At 41.4% G+C, this 15,357-nt stretch overlaps 1 protein-coding gene and 1 long non-coding RNA gene across 2 annotated transcripts in view; one reads left to right on the top strand and one right to left on the bottom strand.

The window, feature by feature from the left end:
• Positions 1-56: 56 nt before the first annotated feature.
• LOC135284097 (uncharacterized) lies at positions 57-3,728 on the top strand. The gene is made up of 2 exons (XR_010349608.1): positions 57-114; positions 1,890-3,728. It is a non-coding gene; the product is annotated as an uncharacterized LOC135284097 (long non-coding RNA).
• FASN (fatty acid synthase) overlaps positions 3,357-15,357 on the bottom strand; it is a 42,025-nt gene continuing 30,024 nt past the window's right edge. The window contains exons 30-43 of the mRNA XM_064395378.1: positions 14,842-14,961; positions 14,579-14,701; positions 13,555-13,778; positions 13,012-13,213; positions 11,819-11,970; positions 11,204-11,295; positions 10,907-11,058; positions 10,365-10,607; positions 8,697-8,885; positions 7,931-8,158; positions 7,259-7,479; positions 6,632-6,730; positions 6,254-6,505; positions 3,357-5,174 (exon numbers count right to left, since the gene is read on the bottom strand). Coding sequence (XP_064251448.1) covers positions 5,037-5,174; positions 6,254-6,505; positions 6,632-6,730; positions 7,259-7,479; positions 7,931-8,158; positions 8,697-8,885; positions 10,365-10,607; positions 10,907-11,058; positions 11,204-11,295; positions 11,819-11,970; positions 13,012-13,213; positions 13,555-13,778; positions 14,579-14,701; positions 14,842-14,961 — 2,435 coding nt within the window. The 3' untranslated portion in view covers positions 3,357-5,036. The remainder of the gene's footprint in view (positions 5,175-6,253; positions 6,506-6,631; positions 6,731-7,258; positions 7,480-7,930; positions 8,159-8,696; positions 8,886-10,364; positions 10,608-10,906; positions 11,059-11,203; positions 11,296-11,818; positions 11,971-13,011; positions 13,214-13,554; positions 13,779-14,578; positions 14,702-14,841; positions 14,962-15,357) is intronic.

The raw sequence follows: 15,357 nt of genomic DNA, 5'->3' as shown, positions 1-15,357 counted from the left end.
CGTCCCCCCCAGAAACCGCGGCGCTGGCAGCAGGGGCCGCGGGGCCCGCGCTGCCCGGGGCGGCTGAGGGGCGCCGAGTGTGAAATACAAAGCTGTGTTCCGTGCCAGCACAACGTGTGTATCTGTGGTTGGGATATGTGCGGAAACTGACCTGGGACGGTTATAAAGACAATTCTAATAAATAACTGAGGAAGGAAAGCATGGAAGAAGGCCTTTGAACTTATCATTTGTTTGCAATTAAGCTTTATAAGTCTTAAGTTGATTTAGGAGCATTTGAACTAAAGCTTTAAGGATGTTGCTGTTTGACAGGAACTTTCTGCTTCTAGCTAAGCCTTAAAGAGTTTTGCAATAATAACCTTTTCAGATTTATAGTCTTTACAAGTAAAAGGTGGACCCACATCTGAAATCTGGACCTCACTAGCTGGGAGACTTCTTTCTTCTTTCGGAAGCCGGACCCCACCATCTGGGGATACTCCTTTCTGGGATACATCCTGAGAAAAACTAAATCACAATAGCGTATAGAATTGTGACACAAAAATTGGGAATAGAAACTGCTGAGAAAGCTTATGAGTACCCCTATAAACACCTGTAAGCCCCAACTATCAGTGTGCAGTTGGAGGGAAAATGTCCCCCACTGTACCCAGCACTGTATTGCTCATACTTTACCATATTAATTGATAAATTGATTGCTGCTTGAATATTGGCCTGGACAAGCTTCTCATTCCTAGCAGAGGGCCGGCTGCGGGGCGCCGTGCGGGCGCGGTCTCCCTCAGGTGCCGCAGGGAGCCTCGGCCGCAGGAACTCCCATCCTTCGTCCCCGGGCCTAAACCAGGCCTAAACCAGGCCTAAACCAGGCCTAAACCAGGCCTAAACCAGGCGTCTCTGAGCACCTGGGCCTCCGCCGCAGCCGGTGCCGCCGTGACTGAGCACTGCAAGAGCTCCGACAAAGTGAGAGGCCTGTGCTGTCCTTGGTGTGGGATGGTCGGGGCGGAGAGATGAAAATGGTCCACAGGACTGAACCAAATGTAACAGCATCCATGACGATAGCGTTCATTTTGCAGCATTTTGTATAAAGCTACTGATCATCACCAGGATGAGCACAGTGGAGGAGTTCTGCTTCTCTCAGCCAATACCTTCCAGCATATAAAAAATGCTTAATCTCTGCTCCAGTCAAAACAGCAATGTAACTTGAGTTATCAGACTTCTTTTCTTCAGAAGTGAAAAACTTCAACAAAATCATGTAACAAAGCACCGTAGCCTAAGCAGAGTTATGTGTAAACTCCCATTGCCCAGTAAGCCTGTTAGTCTATCCACTGACAAGCCTTCACATTGCAAGTTCGTTGTCAAAGCCTGTATTTTCCCCCCTCTCCAGCTTTCTAGCACTCATGGCTGTGGTTGTTGCAATAAATGTTTCAAGCTTCTAATTATTTTTTACCATCTTTCATTACCTCTCTGCAGCCTTAAGAACGAGGTTGCTATTTTAAATATACAGCTCTGCCCCCCTACTATCAGCACTCCCCCTTTCTCTGATGAAACTGCTCCAGAGGCATTTTTAAATTTCTTTTGACCCTGATTTGCAGGCATTGTGTCTGGTAACTTAAGTGCAAAAGAAACAAACACCTGCTTCCTATTCTACCTTAAACCTTTTGGGTTTTACTTGACCTCCACTTTCTGGTAGGGCTTCTGCTTTCTGGTAGTGCTATTTTATTAAACTATTATTCTATTAAACTGTAGCCCTTCTTGCATTGTTTTTACTGCTATCTTCAGCAAGAGAGATGTATTTCTTCGCCTTCTAAGGTTATGGTAGACTAGAAAAGGAAAATAATAGCTTTAATATTTGTGACAACATAAGCTGTGTGCCATACATTCTTCAACTCTTTATATTGCAGATTTAAGGTACATGGTCCATCATTTCAAAATGGCAATGTGCATCTGTGAGCCTAAACAATTTCCCAGTCAGAGAACTGCTCTTCAGTCTTGAGACTGAGATCAGCATGGTTTTAGCCTGTGAGAAGCTGTCTGAAAAGGATGAAATGCAGCAGCTGACAAGAATCCCCACTTTAGTTTCACAGAGAAGGATAGGTATGAAGGATTTCACTTCTGTCCTTGTCTTCTCAAAACAAGAAACTGCAATATTGAATTTTGCCTTCTGATATTATTCTACATGTCTAATCTGATGGGCTACTGATAAGCAAGAAATACCAGCACTAATAAGGTTTTTATTTTTGGCACACTGTGTTCAGCAGCCAGTTATAATAATGGGTTACATGGCAGCAGCTCATAATCAGGTAATTATGGTGAAAAAGAGCCCTAAACATAACTTTCTGCTTTTCAAATAACCACAAGAACATTAACAGTATATAAGCTGCAAGTTATTCTTCAGCAACTTCTATGACTAAAACAGTATTTTTAAGTTCTGCTTAGATTAAACCATACAGATTTGTTTATACAGGGAGCTCATCAAACTCCTGCCTCAACAGCTGGGACAGCATTAGTCCTTGTTCCTTCCACACAGTCCATTCAGATGTTACACCTGTTAGCACAGCACTACTGTACCTGTTTGCTTTACATTTAATCCTTTCTTATTCCTTACAGTTTTAAATATAACCAACACAGGTTGGCTATTCTTTCCCCTGTTTTTCAGGCTCACTACAACTGTCAACTCAAACCAACTAAGTCCCCATTTGTTTTGTTTTATGTAGTATCCAATGGCAGTAGGTGCAGGGACAGTGTACAGTAGATGGAATGAAGTCCATGGTGTATGCACACAGCTTACACAGCCACTCCAGTATCAGTATGCAGTATCCCTCACACAGCACACACTTTCCTCCTTCTGTTACTGTCTAACACTTAGACATCATACCTAAAACTTCAGAGCATTTATACCCATTGCCTGTCTAACCCTCAGAAAGGCCCTGGGGCAGATACTGTCCCATTTTACAGATGGGGAAACTGAGGCAGGAGTATTAATGGCTTGTCCAATACTGCAAGTAAAAGCTCATCCAAAAGTTCCCACTTCAATATTATGGCTGTAAATTGGTTGTATCTAAGGTACTAAAATCATGGCAACAAGAAGCCATACTTCAGAATACTAAGCCTTCATTGTTATTATTTTAACTATTATTATTACTATTATTATTTCTACAGAATACAAATCAGATATGTTAGTAGCAGTTTTTTTGCTTTATAACAGAAGTGAGAGACTCCAGATGAAACATGGGATTAAGAAATGATGGTATAAAATAATTCAAAACCCAACCAGTGATGAATTATGTTTAATACTAGAAAAGCCAAAGAAAGTTTTCAGACCAAAAAGTATTAATTTAAAAAATAAAGAACAAGACATTTCAAAATGGTTTAAGCTGACATTATGTTGTTTTATTTCAATTTCACAAAAGAAATACTTTATAAAACTAAAATCAGTTAACCCAGCCACTATCAACAGAGGGTGGTATAAGCAAAAGACACTAGGTCAGAACCTGCAGTGAAGAGCCATCTGTTCCTGTCACTGGAATGCTCCTGTACCACCAGAATACTTCACTGGGGAAAGGAGAGAACCGGGGTTTTACAGCAGTTTGGAGAAGCATAATAGCTCCTCCTAGTTGGTGCTTTGTTGCTACCCAGGTCTCCTCTGTATCATAAGTGTAACAAGGATTTACTGATTTTGGAAAGGACAGATCCAGCATAGCAAAGGCAAGAAAATTTTCAATTCAATTTTATGCAAATTTCCTTTAAAAAGGTACTACTGTATTTTGAAATCAGACCATCAAACTGATTACTTAGCTAACTTATGTGGGATTTCCAGTCTCAGTACTGAAAGGAAAATGAATACAAGGCTTAAGCAAGCTCCATGCTAAATAAAATATATAGGGGCTTTGGGTGGATTCTTGTATGTTTGCCTTAGCTTTGATTATGGGAGAGCAGGGGTGGGAGGATTTGTTCAGTTATTGTTAAGGAATTCTATTCCCTGCCCTCCCCATTCCAAATTTTTCATTGGGTGGCAAGACTGGAGGTGAGAGGGAATAAGGTAAAGCCATAATCTTAATGCTTTACTAAGGTTCTGATAGAGCAGGCCACAGAACCTTGCACAAATATAAACAAAATACTTGCGTAGGGACAGCTTTGCCTGTTTTTATCATGCCCAAGTTATGGCTGTTCAATACAGCAGCATCTGTCAAACCACCCACCCTATTCCCCAGGCCCCTCTCTTCCCTGAAGAGTACATGATGGCAAGAATCCTTCCTTCTACCTATTCCTTTATGAAAAGGGCAGGGCAGTGGGAGAAAAAAAACAGCCAACCAAACAAAAAAAACCAACTCAACAAAACCAACAAGAAATTAGATTATTTCAAAGATGGGCAACTTTCCCTTATAGAATAAACCTTCCCCTCCAAAAAGGGATGTAGGGATGTTTCTTTGCTCCTATAACCCACGATAAATTAAAACCAAGTAAGAAGTCTCTGGTTTGACACAATAAATACTTAGAATATAGCAAATTAAAAAATATAGTTACAAAACCCTCAATGGAATTCTCTCTCTGACCTAAACTGCAGACAGATTCTTCACAGATAAAAAGTATCTCCAAAATCAGCTGCAGCTCCTCTCCTCTCCCTGTTCACTAGGCTTGGTCAACAAGTGCTATCACATACCCTTTGGAATACTGTTAAGACAAAAACAATATAAAGCACAAGAAATCTACTCCTAAATTTGTTTTTTTATACTGCCAAGGACGTAGGAAGCAACCACCTGTGGGGAACCCTCACTGCAGTGCACAGTGACAGAGTCAAAGCACTACAGTTAAGATGGACACAGAGATTAGGGGGAAAAACAGCCATAGGAAAGGAAGGAGATAGAACCCATAAATGTTGGAAAAGATAAGCAAGAAAGAGACCGAAAAAGACCAATTGAGTCCAGCTGGACTTCCCAGTTCTGGCAGCAGAGCAGATGAGATGTTGAACAGGAAGAGTTCCTTGGGGCCTGTCATAACTAGGAATGTTGTCGGCATTTTCTTCTTCATTGACAGTGAGGAAGTAGAAGTTAACCCTCTCTGACACTGACACGTGGCTCTGCCAGTGAGCTGTGGATGATCCCAATAATTGATTCAACACCATTTCCCTCCAGCAAGGTGCGGTGATCTCCTTCAATAACGTGGACAGATATCTTCCCATCGCATACCTGCGTAAGTATGAAAAAGAAAACTTTTCATTCACAATTTACAATCAGCTGGTCACTGTGGGTTTGTTAGTCTTCTAAGTTACTCATAATTTAGACCATTGTCTCTATCAAACTCAGTTAAAAATGGCACTGGTTTTACTCTGACACATTTTCACAGATCAGCTGTGGTGAACTGTTTGGAACCAGTGTTTTAAAGCACAATAGTCTGACAGCCTGACAGGTGATCCACTCAAATATAAGCTGGGCAGGAAGTTAACCAACCTAGTACCAAAAGAATAATTTACCTAAAATATCAAAGAATGAATGATAAAATAGCTACTTCCAAGCCCTTAAGTAAACCAAATAAACACCCCTCCCCTCCTCACCATCTTTCTCCCACCACCAGAAATCTTCCTTTAAGGTCATGATGTAACTTTAATAACATACAAGTTAGCCTGGAATCAATAATGACTAAGTTAGACATCTGAAAGGATAGGAGATGCCAGAAGCAGGAAGGGAATTCTGACAATCGCTTCCTTTTCCCCGGTATTTGCACCAACTTAAGCCTTGTATGTGAGCAGGGGCTAAAGAATAGTGATCTTATCTGGACTATGGGCCAAACCCCAACCTTTTTTTTAGCCCACAAGAAACCCACTTCTAACTACTAGCTTCTAAGTGAAAAAAAAGGTAACTGAGAAAAAGCTGCCTTTAATGTCAGAAGACTGACACTTGCTCTTCAGAAGGCTGCCCTCATTCCGTGAACTAGGTTCAGGGTCTACAGTGAAAATAGACTGCTCTCTTCTAACATCATTACTATCCAGTCATTCTAGAGAGCTTCGAGAATCAGCTATAGAAAACACATCCTATATACAGGCAATACTTTCTGGCCCTCACTACCCACAGAAAATGCCTGAAACCAATAAACTCATTTGCTTTTGGAGACTTCTAATTCTTGTTAGAGCACAGGAGCTGCAGAACAATAATTTCTTTAAGGTTGGTTTTGTCCTTTTTTTCTCAATAAGAATGTTTTCCCATGCTTTCCTTTGGCTTCCCCAAATATCAGAAGAAATTCAACAGTGATAAGTGGGCCTGCTACCGACCTCTGAGAGTTTATAATCTCTACCCAGGCCTTCCTCGTATTCATTGCGAGACTTTGCCCGCATCAGTGTCACGTTCCCATGATACTTGGACTCTGGTATATACTTGTCAGCAGCCTTCAGCTTATGGTAAAATGAAGTAGCAGCAAAGCTGAGTGCTTCACGATTGATGTTTGTATGAATCTCAGTTATTAGGTCTACAGCAGCATTCACACGAGCCTCCAGATCTTTCAGGGGCAGAAGAACCTCCAGCAGCTGGAAATATTAACATATTTTTCACATTAGTCTCAACAGCTGAGAATCCATCTCCATTAACCAAAAAAACACACACCCTCTTGCGCAATATCAAGACATTTGGATCTTGAAAATATGAAACAGTACCTTATTGTATTCAGTGCCGGTAAATTGCTGAACAAAGGCACACAATGCTTCAGTCTCCAGTGCAGCCTCATTCCCTTGGGTCAATTTGGCTCTGTAGCTCTGGAAGAGAGAAGAATACAATATGAACGTGAGAGGAATGTGCCTGTCAGATAAAAACAATTACAGAACCAAAGGTGTGAACTGGGAAAAAAAGGAAGGGGGGAAATCCCTTCAAGACAGATTAGAAAGCAAATCCACAGGTGGCAATTGCCAAGAGCCTAGTATTCTCTCAAGTACAATGAAAATTAAAGGGAACCCTTAAGCAAGGTTTCCTCACATCACTACAACAGGATCTTGACTTGCAGACACCAGGATCTTCCAGAAGACATACTAATATTATAATTTACCATAGCAAGAGCAACACTTGTGCCTGAACTCTTTCCATTTAATGAACACCACCTCTCATGTGCTTCTGCCCTTCAGCCATCTCTAAGCATCCACTGTCTACAGCTGTCTTCCAAAATCTTTGTGAATAAAAGTATGTCAGCTTTTCAGATTGCTCATATCTAGAATAGTAAGCTTTGAGAGAAGTGAGCCTTTATGAGAGAGGATGGTCCTCAGAAAACAGAGTCTCTTTGTGCCCCTTACCTGGGTATATGCTGCCACAAAGGAATGAGACCCATCAAAAAGGAATAAACTGTTGAGTGCATGGGAAGCATTTTGTTGTGCTTGCAGCTGGGAACACATTTCAAAGGCTACACAGGCACCAAAAGAGTATCCAGCAATGCGGTAAGGTCCTTCAGGCTGTATCTGCTTCATGCAGTCAATGTAATAGGCTGCCAGGCTTTGGATGCTGTCCAAAGGAGCGGCTAGAACATAGAAGTGAGTTAGAAAGACTCGTGAAAAGACACTGGCAGAGACAAATTATGTTTTCATGCACTCAGAAACAATGCTGTTGGAAACATCCAGGTTACTTTGCAGGTAAATGACTAAATTACTGTTAACAACTTGCATTTAGTTGTAATAGTAATATTACAAGTAATAATAGTAATAGTAATAGTATAAGTAATAGTAATATTGTTGCTTTCCAAGGACAGGTTGAACAGGATGCTTTGACTTTTGTATATGTAAACTCTCCAATTTCATCTATTATTCCTCTTGACAGCGGGGATGACCCTCTGCAGATATGACCCTCTGCAGACTAACAGGCCTGATACTTTTCCTCCAGGTTTAATAGTCTAGAAACAAAGCCCTCTCTAAAAGCGACTACAGTTCAGAATGTTAAGTTTGCAAATTCAAGATGCTGAAGAACTGAGATACCTTTTGTGCACTGGAGCCCATAGCAGGGCATGTGAAGTCTGGAGGCCAGAGTGTAGAAAACGGCAATGGATCCTTCAATGGGGTGAACAAGGAAAAGAGGGCGCTCCATGCTCTGAACATCATTGAGGCGAGTGATTGTTGGCCCTTCTGGGTTCACCAGTAAGATGTTCAAATCTAGTTTTGGAGATTCGCCTGGGCCTGCTTTCATCAGTGGGGATGACTTCAGCTCTTTGAAGGAAAGCACACCAGAGAAACCCAATTAGCTTCAGGATCAGTCTTGGTCATGTAGCCACACTCCTAGAAGACAACCTCAGGCTAGGGCTGCCCTAGATTAGCTTGTTGCCTCACTACATCATCAGGTCATAGAAGCAGGGATCTTCCTCTGGTCAGTTGCTCTGCAGCAACTGCATATGTTTTTAGCTTCCTGTGAGTGTGACATTACATTGTTTATTCCCTAGACAAATAAAAAGGTCTCAAACTGCATCCCACACAAGGCTACATAAGAGTACTCATGCATGCAGCTGCTAGCCAAGCAAGAAAGCAGCTTGCACACTTGCCTTGCTTGTACATCCTGCCTCAGAAATGATGGGCCTATCCTAGTGGTCAATATACTTCTGTGACATGTCTGTCACTTAGAAGCTATTCAATTATAACTTTATTTCATGATCTGATAGAGGTTTATGTCACTAGAGATGAAAGCAATGGATTGGAAGCTTAATTATTTGGACTCAGGTGACTAGTAGCAACCCTGATCCAGACACTTTACCCTCTGTTGTCTTGGACTTGGAAGAAAGTTCACGCAGTTTGTTGATTGTAAGGAGTCGGATTTCTCTCATGGTCATAACGATGTCATAGTCTCTCTCCAGTGTCTGGCGCACCTCCACACCCATCAAGGAATCCAAGCCCAAGTCAGCCAAGGAACTCTCAGCATTCAGACTACTCACATCACGGACCCCTGAGAACAAAAGAGCATACTAGCAAAAGGCCAATTTCTTTCCAGCTCCAGGCCTCTCTAGCAGCCTTCTCCACTTTCTTCTATCTCCTAAAATCTCAATAAACTGCAGCTGTAGAGCTGCAGTTTACCTTCCAGGATCATCTAATACTTTCAGAAACCACCTCTTCTACAACCCCCACCTTGTTATATGGGATCTAGTATTTAGAGTACATATTGAATATGCACAGATTTATGACAGGGGATACATCAGTCCCAACTAAATAGCTGTGAATATTTTCACATCAGCTCTAGACCAAATACAGAACAGTTAGTCAGCTAGAGAGATTCCACACACTGGAGACTCTAAGTGAAACTACAGCCCTAGACCTAATGCAACTAATCCTCAGCAGAAAGTTATCAGTGTCAGCGATGATTGACTGCAACACTTGATGTCTACAACACTGGAGGAGGAGGTGGTATATTTAATCTTCATTTCCCTTTTCCCAATTTTCACACTGTTCAATCTCTCACCTTTACCTTACCTGTAGAAGACCTCTCATAATAATATTTGCATCTTCAGCTCTTTGTCCCCTCCTCCACCTTGTGCAGCCCCATGTTGCCACCCTTCCCACTACCAGGCTTCATTACTAGCTCCTTCCTTTGTTGCTTTCATACTCTCTTCTTCGAAACTAACCCTATAGCTGGTGTGGCTTCCCAGACCCTTTCCTATCACTTCTAAAAGCTGCATCTGCCCCGAGAGATCAGATTTGCTGCCTGTGAGTTGCACACAGCTCCTTAAGTAATGCTCAGGATACTATCTTTCCTTTATTAGTACCTTTTTGGTACAAAACAAAGGATCACTAGACAGCTCTGTCTGCAATAGATAGAGTTGACAGTGATTATTCATTACCAACACAAAAATAAGAGACACAATGGTAAAACAAAGCAGATTCAAGATACAGAAGGACATGGTACTTGTAATGCATAGCTAAGCTATGGTTACTAGATGTTCACATGGGATGATAGAGCTGGTAAGCGAATAAAATAGTTAAGCAATAAGTAGAGAAAAGCTACTTTTTGTGGCATGGGGACATATCAAGGTGAATGTTTGAAAGCTGGAACACTACTGAGAAAGTTAGTTATGTATTTGCTGTCTTATGTGATGTCATAGAATTTTGCTCTTGGGGAGCTGTTCCTGTTGGTTCTCCATTTGGAGAAAGGTACCACTTCACTCTAAATAAAGCCCAAGACTCTGGGGTATACACACACGTCTATGTAAACACAGTAACAGAGAAAAACCCATAAAAGAAACAGCTGTTATTTGAGAGAAGGAGCAGTGTAAAGGGAAAAAAAAAGCAAACAGTCTCACAACAGCAACATTGCCACACCACAGGAGATCGGGAAGAGACGCTGAACAGAGGACCTACAGCAGCACCACTGCTTTCCAAAAGTAATGAAAGACTAGGCACCGTTCAGTAGTGCTTGAGTGACAGCGCTTACCCAGGATGTGAGCAACAGCTTCTACAAGATCCCGCTGACTACCTCCTTCAGCTTTCACTGAGACCTTCTCTGCTAGGACAAAACTGGACATGACAGGATGAGGCTGATTCAGGAAAACATCGAGCACCTCCAGGCATGAGCTCATTTGCTGGGGAATTGTTCCCCCCACCACAATGTCTTTGTTTCCCATTGTCTTCATCAAGATGCCCACATCACCAATGGCTCCCCACTGGATTGCCAGGCCTGGAGAAGAAATTAGAAGAACACACTAAGCAGCTAACTAAAGCACATGGCAGGAACAGGAGTGAGTTAATAAAAAAGGAACTTAAAAATGAGCTATGCTAAGGCCTGCATTTCCTTTGTACTGTTAAATGATGTGTATTCATTCACACATGAATGACACAGGATAACATCAAGAAGCAGGAAACAGCCTTCAACATACTTTATCGCTCCAGATAAGCGCACAGGTTTCTGGTGAGCTGGCCCTCATTTGGATGTTTGGCAAGGTAGTTTATACTGTGCAATGAGTAAAGTCATCTTACCTGGGAGTCCATCATGATGTCGTTGCTCACAGATACGCTCCATGGTAGAATTGGCAAAGCCGTAATTACTTTGCCCAGCATTTCCTCTTCCACAGCTTACAGAGGAGAATACAACGAAATAGTCCAGGTCTGGACACTTCTTACGAGTCACCCTTGGAACAGAGCAGGAGAAACCACATCAGAAAAACCTGCTAAATGTATTATTGTCAAAGGCTAGTGCAAGACTAAAACAACTAAGCTTGATCAGTTCCTTGACTTTAAAAACAGTTCTTATTTGTCCCTTCTACAGACACTTACCAATCCAAATGAAGGGTGCCTGAATACTTTGGCTTGTTGACCTCCCAGAATAATTCTGGGGTCTGATTTTCAATCATGCCATCTCTAAGGACCTATGGGGAGTGGAAAGAGGAATTAAAAAAGAAAGTGTAGTTTCAGTATCTTCAATTTCTCTGTTTAAATATGCCACTTTGACTTGAGAGACATATGAGACACATATGACTTGAGAGATGAAAGGATATCGCTAAACAATGTATTTTTGTAACCTCGCAGTACAGACGTATCCTGAATATCCCAAAATATGACAACATGCCTTTTGCCAAGTCTGTTTTTTTCAGTATTTTTTCTGCATTGACACTGCAGAAATTCTGGCTAGCTCTACATGGGATTGTTCTTGTCCACAGGACTAGGGCAACATTTGTCCTATCACAGAACTGAACTCACTGGCCAAATACTGTTCCTTCTTTGGTCAAGGAACAGACCCAAAAGCCTTTCGTCACCAGGTAAGACCAAAGCATAGTGTCCTTTGAAACACAGAACTTAACTAAAATTGTATGAAGCCTGACTGCCTTCAGTAAAAAAGTCACGTGAATGGATTGCTGCCTCTTACAAGTCCTGAGCATTTCTGTCACTTACCACAGCCAAATTAAAGATGCCTCCAACTGGTCCAAGCTTCAAAGCTTCTTCTATCAGTTGCTGTGTTCCTTCTAGTGTTCCAATATCACTGGTAGATACCAGCACTTTGATTCCCAGTGCCTTCCACTCTTTAACACGTTTAGCCTGGTAGCCTAGAAGAATACAGGTGGACAGTGCCTTGGATGAAGAATCCCAACTATAAGGCTTTGGTTAAGTTGCTCCTTTATGCTTTTCTGACTAGATAGGGACTGAATAGCTAAATAATTCCTGATTCAGCTAAGAGATAAAAATTGGACAAAATTTGAACAGCAGCTAGAAATAATTTGAAATTCAGAAATTCTACACAGATAAAGTGGAGAACAGCACTGGGAGAACCTAAGGGCTGGGGGGGATGGTGTGGGGAAGAAGGAAAGACAAATACAACTGTGAAGAGAAGTTAACAAAAATTTGGGTACTGAGATAGGGAAAATTGGCTAGATTAGAACAAAGCAACAGATTATAGTAACACAGCCAGAACTTGAAAAGTTGCATTTGATCTATTTGTACACACAAGTGGTGTGATTGTGAACTTGGCAAAAGAAAAGAAACCTGTAGAGACAAAGAGACGTTGAGTTATGAGTGAATTTGTATGAGGAAATACTAAAGACTATCACTGATAAATCTCAATGCTGCCACTGTAATCAAACTAGTGCCTTAAATCTGAGTAAAAATGTTTATGGATGCTATGAGATAGTAAGGTCATCCTTATAGTTGAGCTATCTAAGGAGCAAGAGTGAGCATCCACACATGTACCTTGAGGAACAAAGTATCTTTAAGGAGGAGTTTTTAGGCCCTTCCTTGTGACATGTGATCCGACATGCTACAGCCAGTGGACAAGTCAGTGAGGTAGCCAGACTTTGCAGAAGGTATAAAGGTAAAAGAAAGGCTACAGAAAAAACCCTGTATAAGAGAGAAAATGGGTTGATAGAAATAGGAATTATAAAAGGGGGAAAGTAGTAATTGGAAAAAAAGGTCAAGCTAAAAGATCGTTCTTCCTTTACAATAAAGGATACAACAGCTTGAAGTGAGATAATACAGGAAAGAAAAGAGATCAAGACATTATTAGGTACCAACAGGGCACTTAAAAATGGAGAGAAATGACAAACTGAAGTCTGTTGAAAGGCAGTCATAATTCCCTTACAATTTTTGCTTACCAGTTCGTATGCCAGAACGAGACGTCAGTACAATTTTCTGTGCTCCTCTCTCAACTAGCCACTGCGCCAACTCCAGCCCAAATCCTCCCAGGCCCCCTGTGATGATGTAGGACTTCGTAGGTGGACAGGAGGTTCGGGAGATTGCGGAGATTTTAACTGGTTCAGACTTTCTTAAAGGATACTCCTTTTCCTCTTCTTGGACCTTCCCCCATCAAAAAAAAACACCAACCAAGAACCAGAAACAACACACACAACATACACACACACACACACAGAGACAGAGAAAAAGAGATAGTTACAATTAGATAATCAGATACATAATGCATCCCTTATCTTTTCATGCTATGCTCCTCCACTCAATGGGAATGAACCTTGTAGAATCAGTGCCAAGACTTGACAGTTACTATTGTGACAGTGTCAGCAGTAGAAACTGACCCTGTGCTGCCCTACTTGCAGAACTTCAACTTAAAATGGATCAAAATATCCAATAGTCACCATGGGATGGCCAGAGGCATCAGAGAATCAAAATCATTATCATATTACCTTGATGATAACTTTGCCAATATGCTTTCCTTGTGCCATGAATCTGAAGGCAGCTTCTACCTCTTCTTTGTTGAAGACTGTGCTCCTCAGGGGCTTTACTACACCATCTCTTATGCCTTTCTTCAACAGCTCTGATACTACTTCCCACTCTTGGTTTCCCTCATCAAATATTGAATCTAGTAGGATCCCATGAAATGCCACGTTCTTGAGGAAGAGAGACATTCCTAGAAAAAGCAACTTGGTTATGACCTGATGCTGTTGATATTTCAAAATGGAGCCTACCCTCTGCTTCAGAAACATTTCTGGGCAGGTTATAGGAGTAAAGCAGTCAGATGTTTGAGTTCTTCATTTTCCAAACTAATTCTTGCATATATTCTCCAACACATAACATTATGTTGTTCTCTTACAAGCAGACCAGTTTCACAGAAATGCCAGTCCAAAAAATTGTGTGTTGAGAGGACAAGCTATATCATGGCCAGTTGATATTAAAAAGAACATTTTTTTTGTCTAGTGACAGCTGAGTTAGACTCTCAGGGGAGCTAGAATCCTACATACATCATATAGGAGAGTCTTCCTCATAGCAAGGTTTTCCAATATGACAGGACCTTTTGAAACTTAATTAGAATAAGGAAGCAGGCTGTTGATGCTATATACAATCATTCTACAACAGGAGAACACTGCTGTAATTTTTCACTGACACACCACCTTACAACATTCAAAAATTTTTTTCCATCCAAGAGAAATCAGGGTTATCTTGCCCTGTGCCTTCAAAACTGTTAGATGCTGTTGACTGCCATGAGGGACAAGAGGCCTTGCAGAGGGGTCAGGATAGACTGAAACACCGGGCAATCATAAGTGATACAAAATTTAAACTAATGTCAATTGTGCACCTGAGCCCTAGTAACACCAGACACAAGTATAAATTTTGGGGAGGCTGGAGAGCTGTCCTGCAGAAAAAGGCACCTAGGGATGCTGGGCAGCAGCTAAACCCTGATGAGCGGTGCTTCCCAATTCCCTGTCTTACCAAGCTGACTGTTGTTAGATAGATCAAATTTGCCTATTTCCAAGAAGCGCCCATGTCGAGCAAGACAACGCAAACTGGCTTGGAGCTTCTCTTCTGCCAAGGAATTTAACACGAGGTTGACACCTGCAATGAAAGGAGAAGCACCTACTTAACTTTGCTGAGAGCCTAACCCGGTCTTCTAGTGACTCACATTGTCTTTAGAATGCGCAATTGATAATGTGGCTTAGCTGACCAAAAAAAGAAAGATATTTCTTGAACTTCACCTTTTCCATTGGTAACTCGACGTATATGTTGTTCAAAGGTAGTATCTCTGGAGCTGGAAAAGCTATTAGCATCTAGCTGTGGAAATCTTGCTTGGAGATACTTACGTTTCTCAGTGGAACCTGGAGGTGGAAGACAGGTTAAAAAATGTCACTAATTTCATTTTTATGATGAAACAGCCCACTTTCCACTGCACATCTTTCCCACAAGGACTGTAAGTCTGAGAAGCCATCTCCAAGCTTTCAGTCTCTCAAGATGTCAGATAAAGGCTGTCTGGTTGCTACTGCTCATTTATGAGATAGAGCAAGGACCAGAAACAGATGACAGCCTTTCGATGGACAGGCATTGGATTCATATTACTAAATGTAAAATGAGGAAGCCACGATTTTCTTCCAGACTTTTGATTATATAGTGTATAGAGAAAGATAAATTTGACTGTGCTGAGGAATTTTCAAGCACGGTGTCAGTAGTTGTATTTACTATGTAACCAGTTCTCAGCCTGGAAACTAGATCAAAGC

This window comes from Passer domesticus, chromosome 20, assembly GCF_036417665.1.
Source record: "Passer domesticus isolate bPasDom1 chromosome 20, bPasDom1.hap1, whole genome shotgun sequence".
NCBI classification, from domain to species: domain Eukaryota; kingdom Metazoa; phylum Chordata; class Aves; order Passeriformes; family Passeridae; genus Passer; species Passer domesticus.
The sequence above is the reverse complement of the archived record's forward strand: the minus strand, read 5'-3'. Positions and strand labels throughout refer to the sequence as shown.